The 17,237-nt window shown below is 48.7% G+C and overlaps 4 protein-coding genes across 4 annotated transcripts; 3 read left to right on the forward strand and 1 right to left on the reverse strand.

Moving 5' to 3' along the window:
* Positions 1 to 4,036: 4,036 nt before the first annotated feature.
* Positions 4,037 to 8,916, forward strand: MGYG_01302 (ste/ste11/ste11-unclassified protein kinase; the record flags this gene model as incomplete). The annotated part of the gene is made up of 2 exons (XM_003177172.1): positions 4,037 to 8,724; positions 8,796 to 8,916. 2 exons carry the CDS (start codon positions 4,037 to 4,039, stop codon positions 8,914 to 8,916), a joined length of 4,809 nt encoding a protein of 1,602 aa, XP_003177220.1.
* Positions 8,917 to 9,405: 489 nt separating this feature from the next.
* Positions 9,406 to 11,165, forward strand: MGYG_01303 (DNA repair protein rad9; the record flags this gene model as incomplete). Its single annotated transcript, XM_003177173.1, has 7 exons — positions 9,406 to 9,519; positions 9,626 to 9,775; positions 9,837 to 9,975; positions 10,037 to 10,252; positions 10,311 to 10,915; positions 10,972 to 11,115; positions 11,151 to 11,165. 7 exons carry the CDS (start codon positions 9,406 to 9,408, stop codon positions 11,163 to 11,165), a joined length of 1,383 nt encoding a protein of 460 aa, XP_003177221.1.
* Positions 11,166 to 11,215: 50 nt separating this feature from the next.
* MGYG_01304 (hypothetical protein) lies at positions 11,216 to 12,331 on the reverse strand (the record flags this gene model as incomplete). Its single annotated transcript, XM_003177174.1, has 1 exon — positions 11,216 to 12,331. The coding sequence occupies one exon, from the start codon at positions 12,329 to 12,331 to the stop codon at positions 11,216 to 11,218; it is 1,116 nt and encodes a 371-aa protein (XP_003177222.1).
* Positions 12,332 to 13,853: 1,522 nt separating this feature from the next.
* MGYG_01305 (hypothetical protein) lies at positions 13,854 to 15,817 on the forward strand (the record flags this gene model as incomplete). Its single annotated transcript, XM_003177175.1, has 3 exons — positions 13,854 to 13,890; positions 13,971 to 15,559; positions 15,647 to 15,817. 3 exons carry the CDS (start codon positions 13,854 to 13,856, stop codon positions 15,815 to 15,817), a joined length of 1,797 nt encoding a protein of 598 aa, XP_003177223.1.
* Between the last annotated feature and the right edge of the window lie 1,420 nt (positions 15,818 to 17,237).

A 17,237-nucleotide genomic window follows, 5' to 3' on the forward strand; every position in this document is an offset into this window, starting at 1 on the left:
TAGAAGAATAGATGGAAACCATCTCATCGACGATGAGCCTGCCGCCTATACCACGAGGTGTTCCGTTGACCGTTTAACTACCACCCGTCCCTTATGTCTCCTCGGGCCGACGATTTCGCTGGCCAGTGTGACATCCAAACACTTCTGAGATGTATAAAACACACGGCATGGGGCCTTTCAGGGCCTTTGCCAATCTCTGGATACGTCATTTCGCTTTTCCTCTGGGATATACTTCTTGTCTGCAGCTACTCAATTCAGTTGGATAGCAAACTCTTGTTGACTTTCATGCATCCGTCCATACTTCTACCTTCTGCGGCTGGCCCTTGACTCGCTCCAGCTTATATTCATGCTTTTCTCCTCCCTTTCTTCTTTTTTCGTTCATCCACATTTCCCCCCTCATTCTCGTGTTCGATTCGATTCAGTACCTTTTCTGCGGCCTCGTTGGCTCGTGGCGTCAGATCGGAATCATTGCCATCCAACTGAACCGTGGTCCCGGGGGCATTGCCATTATATTATACTCTTACCTTCGGGGCCAAAGCCTGCGTTAGTTCATCATTTCTCGATAAGGGATTTCGGCTTGTCCTTGGCCCTGTGTGTCTCACAGCAAGCACATTCCACCAGTCTACCAACGTGCGGAGAGGTCGGCTAAGAATTGCCTTGCTTTGACCATGGCCACCGTATTCACGTTTCCGTCTTCATACACTCACTGGTGGATCATACTAGAAGGAGATTGGAATCCGTGTCCAAGCTACCCGATGGCTTACTCTCCACCATCTCTAGTATTCGATCCATCACTTTCAGCAACCTCCTCTCTGCATACGGCGAGACGAAAAGATTCAACACTTTCCTTCTATTAAGACCCCTTGGTTATTATTTTTGACATACTCATAGAATATCTTTACACTCTTTTTATTGCATTCCTGCCAACACCAATACCTTTCTGTCAAGCTGGCCGCCCTTTGATACCATGTCCTGCTTATTGAACAACTAGAAGTTGATTCTGGGCTGCCCGAGGGGCTTGATAAATCACCAGACATCTTTAAACTTATTCGATATGCGATGACCTCACAAAATGGATTCTCACATACATAGGGTGTCACGCCTGAAGCCCAATTCATGAATGGGTGCGAAGCAACCCTTGGGAACCTACCTGATTTTGAGTGAGTTCCAAGTAAGACATCAGGAAGCCACAATTTGCATTCCGCTGAACGGGCCTGTGCAAACCCACGCCTGAGAACAACGACCAGACATGTTGCATCAGCGCCACCATCAAGGTATTATATTCCCAAACTGATAACCCTCTGGAGCCGCCTACACGCCTTTCTAGCGTTAACTTCCTAGCACCGAAGATACGGTCCAAAGGCGTGGTAAAAACGTTGGCTGGACCTCGTTATGAACGAGATATGCGAACATCCACAATAGCGTATAGTATACTGGGGGCTTTACGTTCTACTGTATGATATATGACTAAAAGTTACAGATGTACAGCATAATGTTGAAGTCCAATGAGACAATATATCTATCATTCACGATGATGCACTGCCATGTAACATGACATTTAAAACTGGCCTAGTTTTCAGATCTAGATTTTTTTGGCTCTTTGGTTTAGCCAAAGCTGACCTGAGGGATATCAGATCTCTTTGGAGTCTATGCGTTCTATTTATTCACTTAGGGGGTGTGGGTAATTGATCAGCAGAATCCCGCGTCTCCCGTTGTCAACAAGTAACTACAACAGCAGTACGGAGTAGTAGCGGTCATTACCTAGCCCCGTCATTTACCGGGAAGTGTACATGTGGAGATAAATATGCATGGCTGGGCTAAGAAGAGCAACTGGGGTAGACTGAAATGGCCTCAGTCAGTGTCTTGCTAGCCATCCAAACTGATGCAGAAATGGGCTGATGAAGGACGGCGCGGCCCATGGTAGATTGAGTGGCAAAGTTGTTGACTAGGAACGGCCAACCCTGACACCAAAAATCATGCACTTGACATGGCCCCCTATTCTTCAGCCGTACCGCATTCCCTTAATTTATCTACACTCGACCTGCCCCCATTGGAATTTGCCGTAGATCAATTTTCTTTGGTATACGAATCGATATAAATCCTGTATTGAGGCCCAATATATCTGTTTACAGGTGATATTCTCCGGAAATGAGAACAGGGGATTCAAGTCGTGTAGTTTAAATAAGTGAAAGTCGGCTAGATATTAGCCCCGTTTTGCATTGATTAATTCCAATATAGGTAGCTAGGAGCTGAGGTGTTTCGTGAATAGCCCATGTCATTAGAGGTCGCCTCTTGGTTTGAACCGCTTGTTGTAATAGTTCTGTTCTATGGGATTATTTTGCACATCACATATATCGTACCGAATTGGGCTCTGAGGACATGAAACAGTGAGCAACAGCGAATGTGTTATTCTCTGACGGAATGGGGATTGAACTACATGGAGCGATTAAGGAGACTACCGTGTCTATATCCTGTTATTATAAAAAACAATGTCTTCGAGTAAACCACGGGAGCAATATGGACTGGAATTCGAGACACCAGACAAAACTTGGAGTTTGATATCGGTGGGGGTATAAATTCATTAGGATCTTTAGGGCCTAGGTGGTTTCTTCCCTAGCTGGTTTCGAAGCTCCTCTCGAAAATATTCGAAATACTTTCCGAGTCCTGGCCCTTTAACCGTAGCCATGTCAGTATGGCCATGATTGAAACGTGAAATAAAGATGAAGGCTGGATACCGTCTATGTTTGTTCCTCCCATGTCTTCAGGCGCTTTGCCATATCTTAGCTCTTGTACGGACTTGTGAATGCGCTGAACGGCTCGATGGAAAGTCGGACTTGCCAGAAGCTGGACGGAGTCAGTGGAACCAGTCTCTTAATAGGGAGGAAGCCATTTATATCATTATTACCCTGGCAGTAAGCCACACCTAGACATTCCGTAGCTCATGTCAGTTAAAAAGAAACATTTCAACCCAGTCAGGAAGCCCATGCCGCAAGTACCTCAAAGAATCTCAGCCACATCCCGGCGGCTTACCTCCTCCTTTCTATGCCAGTGTTTACCGAATCCCGCCCAGAGAGGAGCGATGGTAACGACAGCTCAGCATGTCTCCCTCGTCCTTCCGCCTTTCCGTTGCTGTGGATGCTTCTTCCTCCGTCTCCTTCCAGGAAATGAGATGAGAAAAAGAGGAAGGATGTCACTGATTATATAATAAACAGCATTATCTAATATAAATATCACGTGAATATCCACTTTTTCTTTTTTTGGGTGCGACGCTCGGGCCCAACTTTACTTTTTCCTTTCAACTTCGGAAGGAAAAAAAGAGAAATAAAAAGGGACAGAGCAAAAGAAACGCCTTTTGCTTGTCGTTTAGCGCGCGACAGCAGCCTCGTTCTCTCTCTGTTTCTCCCTCTTTGCGCCTGGAATCTGTTGTTTTACTGTGTGTCCCGTTTCTCTCGTTTCGCCTTGGTAGTCAAACTAGCTGGGCTGGGCAATACGGCCGCCCAAAGGGCATCCTATGTGGGATTCAGCTGCTGTGAAAATTAGCGCCGTTGGTCGTTAGTTTATTGTTACAGGGTAGCTTTGCTCCCTCGCATCTCATTTTGTTCGACGGTTAACCGGACATTAGGACCAGCACCTGAGATCGCGGTCTCGGCCTCTCACCATTTAGTCCTCTCATTATTTCTACCTCTGACCGACAATCCGGCTGCCGCCAACCGAACTATCGAGACGCCAGAGTTAGCCAATCACTATTGCACTACACCCCCTCATTTATCCATCCTGCTTTCTGCTGTTGCTGGAGAGGCAGCCAAAAACCGTCATTCAACAACTCTTTATTATTGGCTGATGATGCTGATAAGGTGCTGAGAATGTTGGGCTGACGGAATGTTAGCATAATATCGTTGGCAGGTCCTCGATTTTAGAATTTGTCGCTTCTTTCGGAATAAGGGGGTGCAAAGGATAGTTACGGAGGCAGCAACACGCGCCCGGAAAAGCGCAAAGTGCACAGTTTATCGGTTGAAAGCTGATAAATGAATTTACAATGGACGGACAACGTCAGCAATATATCCCTGGAGCTCCCATGGGAACCCTTCCGCAGGGTCATATCCCCTTCCCTCCTCCTCCGCCACGAACTCAAGCCTCTCATGGCATCACTATACCTCCGCCACCCGGGCCTCCACCATCTTCATCATACGCGCTTCAGGGGATGCAGCAGAACTGGTCAAGGCAAGGGATGAACCAACAATACCCGCCTCCACCTCCGATGCCGGTAAACCACGCTCAGAATCAGCATCTGGCAGCATACCAACAACAACGAAAACAAGGACCTCTTTCTATACCGCCTACCATGAGCACCGAAGAACAGCCTCTTACATCCGCTACCTACGTCCCAGGAAAATGGACATTCGGTCCAGGTGTAGGAATCCCGCCTCTTGTCCCGCACGAATCTCATTATCAGTTTGGCGGCCAGGATCCTTACCTTTCTCAACAACAACAAGATTTCGGGGCATTCAGACAACAGTATTACAAGCAGCAGCAACCAAATGAAGGGATGGCTCAGCACCACCTGGCTCAAAGACCATATCAACTATCAATACCTCAGTCCACGCAACTAGACTCGATTCCTACTGGGCCAACCGTCACGACAACATATATCCCGAACCCTCAGGCAGCGATTACTTCCTCCGATATTCAACATAACAACCAAACGTTTAACACTGCTAATGCGACCACGTCAAATGGAGTATCCCGTAATGGGGACGCAGAAAAATGGCCTTTGGACCGGGTGTTGCTCTGGCTTGCTGACCACGGCTTTTCGCAAGATTGGCAGGAGACATTCAAAGCATTGGACCTAAAAGGCTCTGCATTTCTTGAGCTGGGATCCAGGGGCAACCTTGGCAAGATGCATCAAGTGGTGTACCCTCAACTAGCAAAGGAGTGTGTCAAAAGCGGGACCGGTTGGGATCATCCCCGTGAACGGAAAGCAGGGAACCGCATGTGTAAACTTATTCGGCAGATCTCTAGCACCCCTGCGCCTGAAACCGGCGGGAACTGGCACTACGAGAACACGGCTTCACATAGTGCATCCACAGATGGTGGGATAGAAAACTCACCCATCCCAAACAGGGAGCCCATGTCGGCTGTCTCGATCAGTCATACCTCTGAAAACAGCCCTGGGCCCCAGTTTGCTGAAGTTGACACATCAAATACTGCACAGAGGCAGTTTCCGAGTCAACATATGATTGTTCCGAACGCTGATACTACGATAATCGATGGTAGTGGACAGGATGGCACTCTGCGACGAAAGCAAAGCCCGTCGGTTTCAAGCGACATTGGCTTCCCACCGCCAACATACTCTGACAGCAAATCTCATGCTAACAGCCCTGCGGCTCAATTTGCATCCATTACTTCTTCCAACCATCACAATAAACGAAATAGCTCTGACTCAACTATGAGCCGTGGCTTATCTTCTCAGGGCGGAGTTGCTGCCAATGGCCCAAATTCCTCTATTCGGACCAGCATCGGTGCTGCACTCGGAGACTGGCGCCCTGGTCACAATTCATCTCCACAAGAGCAACCAAAACTAGTGAACGAGGCTTCGCATACTCAAGGCAAAAGCCTGTTCCACATATTTCGGAAAAAGAATAACCATGAGATCCATCATCAATACCCCGATGAGACGTTTGATTCTCCAACAAGCCCTGGGTTAGGTGTCCGTAATAATTCATTATTTTCAACTTCCAGCCACATACCATCAACGATACCAGACTACGACAAACCCCAGGCCCAATCGTGGGGTACGCCAACACCTTCACCAGCCAAGAAATTTGTATTGGGAACAGTTGATGGATGGAACTTCCGTTTGATTGACGTTTCCGACGTTGATGCTGCTGATTCGCTCAGGGCACTTATCTGCAATAGTGTTGGTATCAAAGACCCTGGGAGTGCTTTGATTTACCTCACCGAACCCGGACAGATCATGCACGAAGAACCTCTCAGCGATACCATGTTGGTTGTCAATCGTCGTGCTAGATCTGATCATTTAGGGAGCTTGAAGTTTTTCATCCAGAGCATTGCAATGCCTGCGTCAGCTGGGTTAGGAGTCACCTTTGAACGGCCTTTGAACGGCTACAGAGTCCCATTCGATATGGTTGAAGATGACAATTCAACTCGAGTGTCCACCGCACGGCGGATTCCTCCAACCGAGAGACCTCATAATGGCTTATCCAACACAAGTGTCTTCCCCACTCCTAATGGAGGCCAGGGCCCTACCCCGAACTTTTCGTCCGATCAAGAAAAGGAGGTCCTCATACAACGTGCGCATGAGCAACATCTCCGTGAGGCAGAGCGCAAACAGAAGGCTTACCTTGAATCACGGAAGGACAGAATCCAACGCACGGAAGTAACTGCAGGGAACACTGTGGTTAGCATCAAAGGTGACCGCATAATTGATTTCAACGTCCCCCGCACTTCTCCGTACGAGGATAAAAGACAAGATACCCTAATTCCGTTGCGTAAACCGCCGCTTGCTCCATCGGAGTCAAATACTCTTACCAAAGTCAACTCTCTTAGCAAGAAACCCGAGGATCTTCGGATGAGGAATTCAAAGGAATTCCAGCCCGATTTCCACAGGCAAAGTTCCTCAGATGTCAAAACTAATTCTCCAGGAATTGGGTTTGGTCTAGGAGCCGCCTTGGCAAGTGTAGGGAAAATGTCAGGAGTAATTGGAACACCGGTGGGATCATCTACCGTCCCCAATCATCCTTCTGACAGTATAGGGAGACCGCGGTCCAGCCGCTCTGACTCTGGTGCAAGGTCCTCAGGTACAGCCCCATTTTCTGAGGAAGATGGCCCTGCAAAAGAATCTATACGTAGCGAGAATGGCGAAGGTAATAATAATAACGTTATGCGAAACCCTACCAGCGAATGGACCAGCCAACCAGATCAACAACCTGCCGCAACATCAGAATCAACACTGCCATCAAAACCAACATTACAAACTCGAAAGTCTTACGGCCCTGACTTCGATTTCCAGGAATCTACAGTTCCATTTGCCAAATCTCCTTTACCGCAAGAGGACTCAGATGATGACTCCGATTCTGGCCTTTTCGCCAAACCTATAGCACGACCTGCTCCTCCCCAGGCGAAGAGGAAACCGGTTGCAAACAGCTCTAAAGCTGAGGAACTGAAACCAACATTAAAGGTTAATACAGAGCCTAGGTCTGTCAAGGGACGCTCTGTGGCTTTCAAATCGCCAACGACGTCAGGTGCCTCAGGAGGAAATTTCCCGGCTAGTTCCATGTTTGATCCAGCTGAGAATCAAAACTCTGCTGATGCTGATACAAGCAATCCATCCACGGATGACCGCGAGTACGACAGACGTCGTGAATCATTTGTCAGGGACGATATTTGGGCAAGCAGACCTCCTGTGGAAGGAATGATTGATCATCTAGATGACTTCTTCCCAGGCGTTGACCTAGATGAGCCTTACCTAGATGGTAATGGCCAGTCCCCGCCCATGTCGCCCTCCGGACCATCCTCTCGAGATGAAACGGAGCCAGAAGCGGCAGATACCAGTGCCGCTACTGCACAGGCTACTAGTACAGCAGGATATCCAACCACGACAGACCTCCCAGATGTATTGGGATCAGCCGAGTCGACGCTTAAGGCAAAGAGAGTGCCAAGTACCGTCGCGCACCGGAACCTGTCACGCTCAGGAGGGTTAAATAGAATGAAATCCATTCGTGAAGTGGCAAAGGGAGCCCATCAAGTAAATAGACACCAGAGTATACAAAACAAAGGTGCAGCTGCATCTGGGATTCTTCGAAGGAAGAGTACCAAAATGTTTGGCGCTAAAATCATGCAAATTAGCCCAAAGCCAGGAACGCGGCTGAGTGATTTAGACCCAATGCCACAACAGCCATCAATGATACAGCAAGGGAAAATTCCGCAACGTCAACCTACTTTCCGTATCATCAGGGGTCAATTGATTGGAAAAGGAACTTATGGAAGAGTTTACCTGGGTATCAATGCCAATACTGGTGAAATTTTAGCTGTGAAACAAGTCGAGGTGAACCAAAAAGCCGCCAATTACGACAAAGACCGCGTGAAAGAGCTAGTTGCCGCAATGGACCAGGAAATTGACACAATGCAGCATCTGGAACATCCTAATATCGTTCAATACCTCGGATGCGAACGAGGGGACCTTTCAATTTCAATTTATCTCGAATATATTCCCGGAGGCAGTATTGGAAGTTGCCTTCGTAAACATGGGAAATTTGAGGAGAGTGTTGTGAAATCCCTGAACCGTCAAGTGCTAAGTGGTCTTGCGTACCTGCATGATCAGGGAATCCTTCACCGAGATCTAAAAGCCGATAATATCTTGCTTGACCTTGACGGTGCATGCAAAATCTCCGATTTTGGTATCTCGAAGAAGAGTGATAACATATATGGCAATGATGTTACCAATTCCATGCAGGGTTCAGTCTTCTGGATGGCTCCCGAGGTAGTCCAGTCCCAAGGTCAAGGGTATAGCGCCAAAGTTGATATCTGGTCACTTGGCTGTGTGGTTCTTGAGATGTTCGCTGGCCGACGTCCATGGAGCAAAGAAGAGGCTATCGGAGCAATTTTCAAGCTGGGCAGCTTAAACCAAGCGCCTCCTATTCCCGAGGATGTTGCGCTTGCCATTGAGCCTGCGGCTCTTGCCTTCATGTACGATTGTTTTACGATGTATGTTGTCGTTCTCATTATTAACTTACCCCGGACGTTCAATTCTCACGCATACTGACAACTGTTCTTAGTGATACTTTTGACCGCCCGACTGCCGAAACTCTCTTGTCACAGCACCCTTTCTGCACGGTTGATCCAAATTTCAATTTCCTTGACACCGAATTACATGCCAAGATCCGACATGTCCTTTAAAGGCAATATTTTGTTCTGTCCTCCTTGTGACCAGTAATATCCTCGAAATCTAAGGTCTCACTGGTATAGGCACCCATTTCTTAGTCTTTCACAAATAAGAACCAAACCCCTACCTTAACCTCGTTTGTAGCTCTTGTTTGGCTGTTGGTTGAATATTTTTTCTGGCAGCGCCTCTAAGTTTTTTCATGATTTGCTATATATTATGAAGCTAGGGCGAGCGTGTGAAGCATCGGCGTTTCCAAGATTTCCTGTCTAGTCTCTTATATGAGACCGTCGCGTTATTTCCTACGAGGTACTTACTCTCTGCATATATGCACGATTTACCCCGTACATAGGTACTGTTCTGGTGGATTTGCAGAATATCCAACACGTGATTTGAGCCTCTTCTTGTTTAGTCAGCATTTCGAGATTTGGAAATTCTTAAGCAGACGACGCGGCTTCAACCTCAACGACAGACAAGTTAGCCAAATAAATCGGTCTCATTAAAATATGGCCTCGTTATCCTTCACATTATTACCTGAGGCGCTTATGCAGCTCCGTGATGTACTTATTTGCCTATCTAAATTCAATGAAACTGTCTCGATTGAAGCAGACCCTGGCTGTGTAAGATACACCATGTTACTACCGTTTCACAATAACAGTGGAGATCTATGTTTATCATGCCGATGAAGAAATTATTAACCAGATATATCTAAATTATGTTCTCTAGCTACGCCTATCAACATTAAATGTTACCAAATCTGGCTATGCATCGTATAAGTTTGATGCAAGGTCCTTTTTTTCGGAGTACTCCTATAGTGCGTCAGGGAATAACGGCAAAAATGGAAAAGATAAGATCTCTTGTCAAATATATATCAAAGTACGGCTTCCTTAATAGTTATAAATGTTATGTATCCTGACTGACCAGCATTCTCTTCAAGGCACTGTTGTCTGTGTTCAAAGGGCGGGCCGTTGATTTCAAAGACAAAGATACTGCAATTGAACGATGTGAGGCCCAGTTACTTGACAGTCCAGATGAAATAGAATGCCGACTTATCGTGAAGATGATTTGCAAACATGGTGAGTGGTACAAATACTACTAACTGGGATGTTCCGAGATTGATGTGTATATATTTCCTAGGCGTTTTGAAGACGTACAAGCTCACCTATGAACCTGCTGATGTTCAGCACGCACTTTTTGGTAGATCAGATTCCCAAAACGAATGGAATGTGGATTCGAGGTTCTTACGTGAAATACTTGAACATTTTGGTCGTGGTGCAGAGCATGTAGATGTATATTGTGAGGATGGCCGAGCTGTATTCACAAGCTTTACAGAGAAAGTCATGGCAGGGACAGGTACGCTGGTGTTACTCATTCATATTCATATATGTTAATTCCGGCTAATGACGTGTAGAAATATTGAAACAGCCGGTTCATACGTCTGTGTCAATTGAGACAAGAGACTTTGCCCATTTTAGCGTTGAAGAAGGATTGCATGTTGCCATCAATGTGAGAGATTTTCGAGCAGTTATTCTCCATGCGGATACGCTTAAAGTTCCAATCACCGCTAGGTATACGCGGCCGTGTCGACCGCTGCAATTTTCCTATGGTATACCCGGGATGACTTGTGAAATCACACTGATGACGCGGGGGGAAGCTATCGATGAGACTGCGTCAGCTCCATCCCAGATAAATACGACGAAGGAGCTTTCGGCGCGACCCGCTCAAGAATTTGTGGTGAATGCTGGCGCAGATGCAGGTCTTAATGCTCGATTATCGCGCAGGGAGCAACAGCAGACGCAGGTACATGCGCAGTTGCAGCCCGAACCACAAATATCGATGCCGCCACCAGCCTCTCAGCAGCAGGGAGAAAAGCAGATCATATCCCTTGCGCCTGTCGCACCGATAGATCATGAGAGTTTGTTTGTTGCAGCAGACGATGATCGCCAGTGGGATGAGCCTCGCTACGAGGAGGAAGAGAAGGAAGATATGCTTCGATGGGACTCAAATCTGGACCAGGTATATACCTTTCTCGCATCAATTTGTTATCCTATATTGATGGAATTGTGGCATAGGAGGCCTTGCGGCAGAACCTTGGCGGTACCATCCAAGATATCCTACCCAAGGTGGAAGGGAGCTCTGGGCAAGGCAATATTGACGCGAGCCGGATGGAAGAAGACAGTGCAATGGGCATTCCGCCAACCCAGCGGATATCTCAGGTAACGCCGGCTAACATTCTTCTATATTATTCCAGTATAGTGCTTACTGAGAATATAGATACGTGGTCTATTCGACTGACCACCTTATTTGGCAGTTATACTATCTAACTTCAGGTTCGGATATCAAAACCCAGCTTGTAGCACACCCAGCACCGACAGCCTCGATGCTACTGTTATCTATCGGTAGTTGGATTTCATTCCAATGGCCGGCCACGTTGCCTTGCTTATCTGTTTTCGGGCCACAGTTGCCATGCTCACCCCATCCAAATGCAATAAGTGTCCTATGATCGATTGCGCCAACAACGTGCTCGCTCCCAACGGCAAGGTAAGCTAGGGCTGGCATCGTGGCGGTCGGCAACTGACCTCTATCATTACGACCCCAAGCCAGTATCTTGCCATCACAGAGATGTACATAGACGCCATGCCAGCTAGCAGTTAGTGAGTTGTATGGAGCTATCATGGAAGGAGCAGCAGATGATATGGCCCATTTATCTGGGCCAAGAATGTAAAGTGGCTCTGATGAAGTGCCGGAGGAAGGTGCAAATGCCGAAGAGGCGGTGGTCAGTACGGTAAATTCTCTACCACAGCTGATCCCTCGAATAGGGCCGGGCGGATTACCACCCACCATTATCCTTTGTGGCGACCAAACGACCTTTTGACTAACCTTGTCGGCTCCCAGCTGACCTTTTCTCGCTGCTCCCCAGCCGTATATCGTGCCATCATCTAAGAGGACTACGGTGTGGCCCATGCCGCTGGTAATGGAGATAATATGTCTACCATCTGGTGGGAAATTAGGTATCTTTGTTGGTACCGCTCTCTCAGAGACGTCTGGCCCTAGACCGAGTTCGCCCTTTGACCCGTGTCCGGCAACAAATATAGAGTCTCTGTTGATATCTACAAAAAATGACGCAGACCATGTTGCAGAGACATTGGAGAAGGCGGAGGTCTCGCGGCGGGCAAGAGTGTCATCGGCAAGCGGCTCGGCGATAATGACACGCTGAAAGCTAAGGAGATTATGGGTTGAAGCGTGCGTGGCACACTCACCATGCATATTCGAGCCAGCCGCGTACACTCTACCACAGGACAGTCGAATCAAAGTGTGATTCCCACCAGCGACGAGCTGCATGAGACTGGGACTGAGGCTGTCTCTATCTCCCGAGGCAGGTAAAGGGCGCTCGTCCCCCCACGAAAAGACACCTCGCTGGCCTGTTGACATCTTCCATGTGCCCGATCGCCAGCTGGCCTGCACCGTTCGATCCAAAAGCGTAAAGGTGCAGCATCGCGAGCCCACCACGTTCCTCAATCGGCAGCCTTTCGTTCGAGGTGAGGAAGAAGGGGAACAGAGTGACCACGGGCAGTAATTAACCCAGGGAGGACAGGGCAGGCAAGAGGAACCGCCAGGAATCGAATCCAGGACAGGCCCTGGAAGCCGCTGGCTGCTGTCTATGCCTAACACCAATCCCTTCAGCCTTTCCCCCTGGTCGGCCCAACCAACCTACAACGAAGCTAGAAAACAACAGAAGGGGGTAAAGTCAATAATAAATCCCTCACGCAAAAACGCAGGCAAGAGATATGAGGGAAACGAAGCAGGAAAGCAAAGATACTTTCCTCCCGGTACCTACAATTAGCAGGCAGGTTATTATTATTGGCTTATGACGGGAAGCTTGCGCTTAAGTATAGGTGACTAAGCGAGATAATGCAAGATGGTCAGCTCCATTTCTTCGTTATCGGTCAAAATAGAAACAGAAAGTGTCAGTGCATAGGCGATATGGATGTTTATCGCATCAGGGAGCAGAGAAGCTTGTTGCCTTGGATCTCTGCCATCCCGGAAACTGGAAATCGCCCTGCCCCCTTCGCTGCGGAAACTGGAACGTTCGCGATGTTACTAGCGGGGCGCCACCCGGACAACTCCCGAGCAAGGGGCTTGGGCAGCAAAGGGCGAAAAAAAAAAAGAAGAGAGAACCCCCACTAACTTGACTGGCACAGGGCAACCCGCGTTGTCAGGATTTCGGGATGACGGGGTGATATCACGAACTGCCCCCGGAGTAGCATCGCCGGCGTCGCAGCTGCTAGCCAACCTCCTGTCCACGCCGACGCTAGGCTTCACGAAAGATACATGCCTAACAAGTAACTGCTAGACGGGGCCTTCGTTTCTCCCGGGACTGCTGTTCACCCCTTCCTTGGCGAAGAGCTGGGATGGCCTAGGGACGGAAGCTAGTGGGAGGAAGGAAGCAACTTGATCGGAACAAGCAGGGAGCAGCAGGGAGTACCAGCAGTGCACAGGTTTGTTTCGAGTTGAGGAACACAGAGCGGGCGTGAAGGTCAATGTGACACTGGACGGTTATCTTATCTTCGCCTATCAGCTATCAGCAACAAAACTCTGGCGACTATCAGGTGCTACAACTGCAACCTTCAGGGAGCAAATCTGTTTGAGGGTACCTAGGTAGGAATCTCCATCTCGGAGGAGTAATCTTCTTTTATCCGGTCTCTGCGTTCTGATTCGAGGCGATGACGCAGGCCAAGGGGGGTACAGGCCAAGTGGGGAGCAGCAGAGCATGCAGGCGGAAAGCCAGTCAGACTGCTTCGACAGTTTCGACCAGGGAGGGGGGCGTTGCGGGAGATGATTTCATCAGAGGTTGCTCTGGTACTCTGGCTGGAGACATGAAGGTCCAGGCAGGAGAAGAAAAGAAGCAAAAAGAATAATACTTATATAGCTTGCCTCCCCAGGCGCAAGCAGGATGTATATGGTTGTCTCTGGTATACCCGGTATCTCTGGTACATTACTTCCCTTGCCGGCCCTGTTTTTGTTGCTTGCTCTACAGATCTAGCTTTGATACTACTCAATTGAAAGATAGGCATTCGCCTCGGAACCAAGTTTTCTTCCAAATCCTTCACTGTTGCTTGCTCACTTTACCTGCCCGTGGTTGCACCGGAAGCGAGCCTTGATTACACGAATCAAGAGCGTACTACAGGCGTAGAAGTGACGAAGAGTGACAAGCGAGTGACCTTGCTCAGCTCGAGGCGCCGGGAGCGACCTGCTTTGCAAACAAACCAACCACACCCAAATAAAAAGGGGACGCCCTGCACGACCGTCAAGCTGGCGTCCGCAACTCCCAACTTCCTTTCCTTTTTCTTTTCTTCTCTCCTCGCCCTGCCCACCACCTCCGTCACATCGGTATTAAAAGCCATCAGCACCGCTCTCTCGTCCGCTATCTCGCTCTTCCACGCGTCTCCTTCAACCAGAGCTCTCGCAAGGCAAAAGACCGCTTCATCAGCTGCCATTTCCGCGTCAGCATCCGGCAAGATGCCATCCAAGAAGGCCATCCATTTCGGCGGCGGCAACATCGGCCGTGGCTTCGTTGCCGAGTTCCTTCACGAGTCAGACTATGAGGTCGTCTTCATTGACGTGATGGACCAGGTCATTGAGAACCTACAGAAGTCAGAGTCCTATACCGTTACCGAGATCAGCTCCGCCGGTGAGAACGTCAAGAAGATCACCAACTACCGCGCCATCAACTCGAAATATAACATGGAGGATGTCATTCGTGAAATCGCCACCGCGGAAGTTGTCACCTGTGCTGTCGGACCTAATATCCTTAAGTTCATCGCCTCTCCTATTGCAAAGGGTATTGATGCCCGCACTATCGAGCGCCCTCTTGCCGTCATTGCGTGTGAGAATGCCATTGGAGCCACAGACACTCTGGCCTCTTTTATCAAAGAGCACACAGATAAGGACCGACTTGCCACCCTCTCCGACCGTGCTCGCTTTGCCAACTCTGCTATTGACCGAATTGTGCCTACTCAGGACCCCGATGCGGGCTTGAACGTCAAGATCGAGAAGTTCTATGAGTGGGCTGTTGACCAGACTCCTTTTGGTGACTGGGGCCACCCAGACATTAAAGCCATTCACTGGGTTGACAACCTTGAGCCGTACATCGAACGCAAGCTCTACACTGTGAACACCGGCCACGCCACTGCTGCCTACTATGGGTATAATTCTGGAAAAAAGACCATCTACGAGGCCCTGTCTGACCCCCGTATCAAGAAGGTGGTTGATGACGCCCTTAGCGAGACTTCCCGGCTCATTATTGATAAGCACGGCATTCCAGAACAGGAGCAGCGTGCTTACGTCAGTGCCATTATCGAACGTATCTCTAACCCATACCTCGAAGACGTCGTAGAGCGTGTTGGCCGTGCTCCCGTCCGCAAGCTTGGTCGAAAGGAACGTTTCATTGGTCCTGCTGCCCAGCTCGCTGAGAGAGGTCAGAAGGTTGATGCTCTTATGGGTGCCGTCGAGCAGGCTCTGCGTTTCCAGAACGTCCCTGGTGATGATGAGAGCACTGAGCTGGCCAAGATCCTTCGTGAGGAGAACTGCGAATCCGCCGCCCAGAAGCTGACTTCGCTGGAACCAAACCACCCTCTGTACGACCGCGTTGTGGAGAAGGTTAGAAAGGTCCAGAATGAGTCTAGGTACGTCCGGACATTGGGCAAGATATAATTCGAGAGGGGTATAATTAACGCCGTCCTACAGAGAAATGATGCCATCCGTCTTGTAACTCAGCACAAGAACCTTGGAGAAGCGATGCCTATCGGTCCTGTGAAGCTGCACAAGCATCTGCAACTCGACAGTCGAAAACGAAATCAACAAACGCCTCCTAGCATCAGCAAACAAACAACCAGAGGAGCGTCTCTTCCTCTATGAGATCAGAAAAAGCAACCGAATAAAAAGAACAAAAAACAACACCCTAACCAAGTATGATTAACGATGTATCTATTATGGCCCTTTTCTTCCCCCTTTTTTCATCTTTTATTTCGGACTCGGGCTGGGCGTCGGCGTACAAGGAGCCAGGCCAGCGTTCACAGCATTACAGACATGAACACATTAGCGATTCCAGCTAGCTAGTTACGAGACTAATCTCGTCATGCCGCCATGAGCGAGCTCACGCAATGAAATACAAATTTGTAACTCCTACTCCGTGCTTTGTCTTCGTTTCTTCGTCTTGAAATTTTTTTTTTTCCCTCCTTTGGATCCATATCCGTACACGTGATCGGAATTTGCAACTACCTTTATCCGATGACCAAGTTCCAAGTTACGTAATCTCATCGCATCGCATAAAAGCGACTCGGAAAAAGCTGACGAAAACAATGACAATAAAAGGGCAAAAAGGAAGGCGAGAGACGAGAAGGGAGGAAGGGGGAAAGAGGAGATACGGACGGATAGAGACAAGGAGAGGCCATGTCCATCCATGCTTGGAAAAGCAGTGAGAATGCAGGCAGGGATGACACTTGCATTCAGGAAGCCCTTTTTATAGGTTTAATATACTCCGTTCCTAGCAAACGCCCCAGTCGACTCTGGAATACTTTACATAGCCCTGGTATATCCGGCCAGAAAAAGGCTTAGAAATAGCCGGGCCAGCATCGAAATCATTTCTTTCTTTTACCTTGTGGAAAGAGAGAGTATCTTGTCCCGCTTCGAGATAGGAAGCAGGCAGAGGTCATCCAACCCCTGTCCTGCAGCATTGTCCATAGTTCCCTCTCTGCGGCGGTAATCCGTACTCACAGCAGCCGTCGATGCAACCCGAGGCGTTTTGATCGTTCCAGCCACAGGCTAACTAAGGTTCGCAGGGGGATCCGGAGGGCGGTGCAAAAAAGTCGAAGGAGCATCGTGGACCCAGATAGTGAACAGGCATGTTGATTTTTGTTGCTTTTTTCCCATCCTTTGCACAGCTGAGCGCAACCCTTTGGGCACAGACAGAGAAGGCGAGCACTGTCCCTCTTCCAGTTACGGTGGGAGAACTAGGAGCCTTTGTTGTGTTGTGGTTACATTCCCACAGCGCGGGAGAAGCGAGGATAACTGGTTAGCGAGCTCCCCCCTTGACTTTCTCGTAGCCTTCATGCAGGGCGGATAGCGGCATCAGGTGCCTCCAACGGACGGGTTCAACCGTTATTCCCGTATCTCTCACCCTGTCCATCACTTTCGCATGTTCCTTTTTGCGTGTCGAACTGCTCGTTAGGATGGTTCGCAGTTAAACAGCCCGTCGCTCATATCCCAAGCGTGTTATTGAATACTGTTAGTTGTCTAGACGCTTATCGCCTTATCGATGACCTCATAACGTGGGCCT

The sequence above is a fragment of the Nannizzia gypsea genome, genomic scaffold (assembly GCF_000150975.2).
Source record: "Nannizzia gypsea CBS 118893 supercont1.1 genomic scaffold, whole genome shotgun sequence".
NCBI lineage: Eukaryota > Fungi > Ascomycota > Eurotiomycetes > Onygenales > Arthrodermataceae > Nannizzia > Nannizzia gypsea.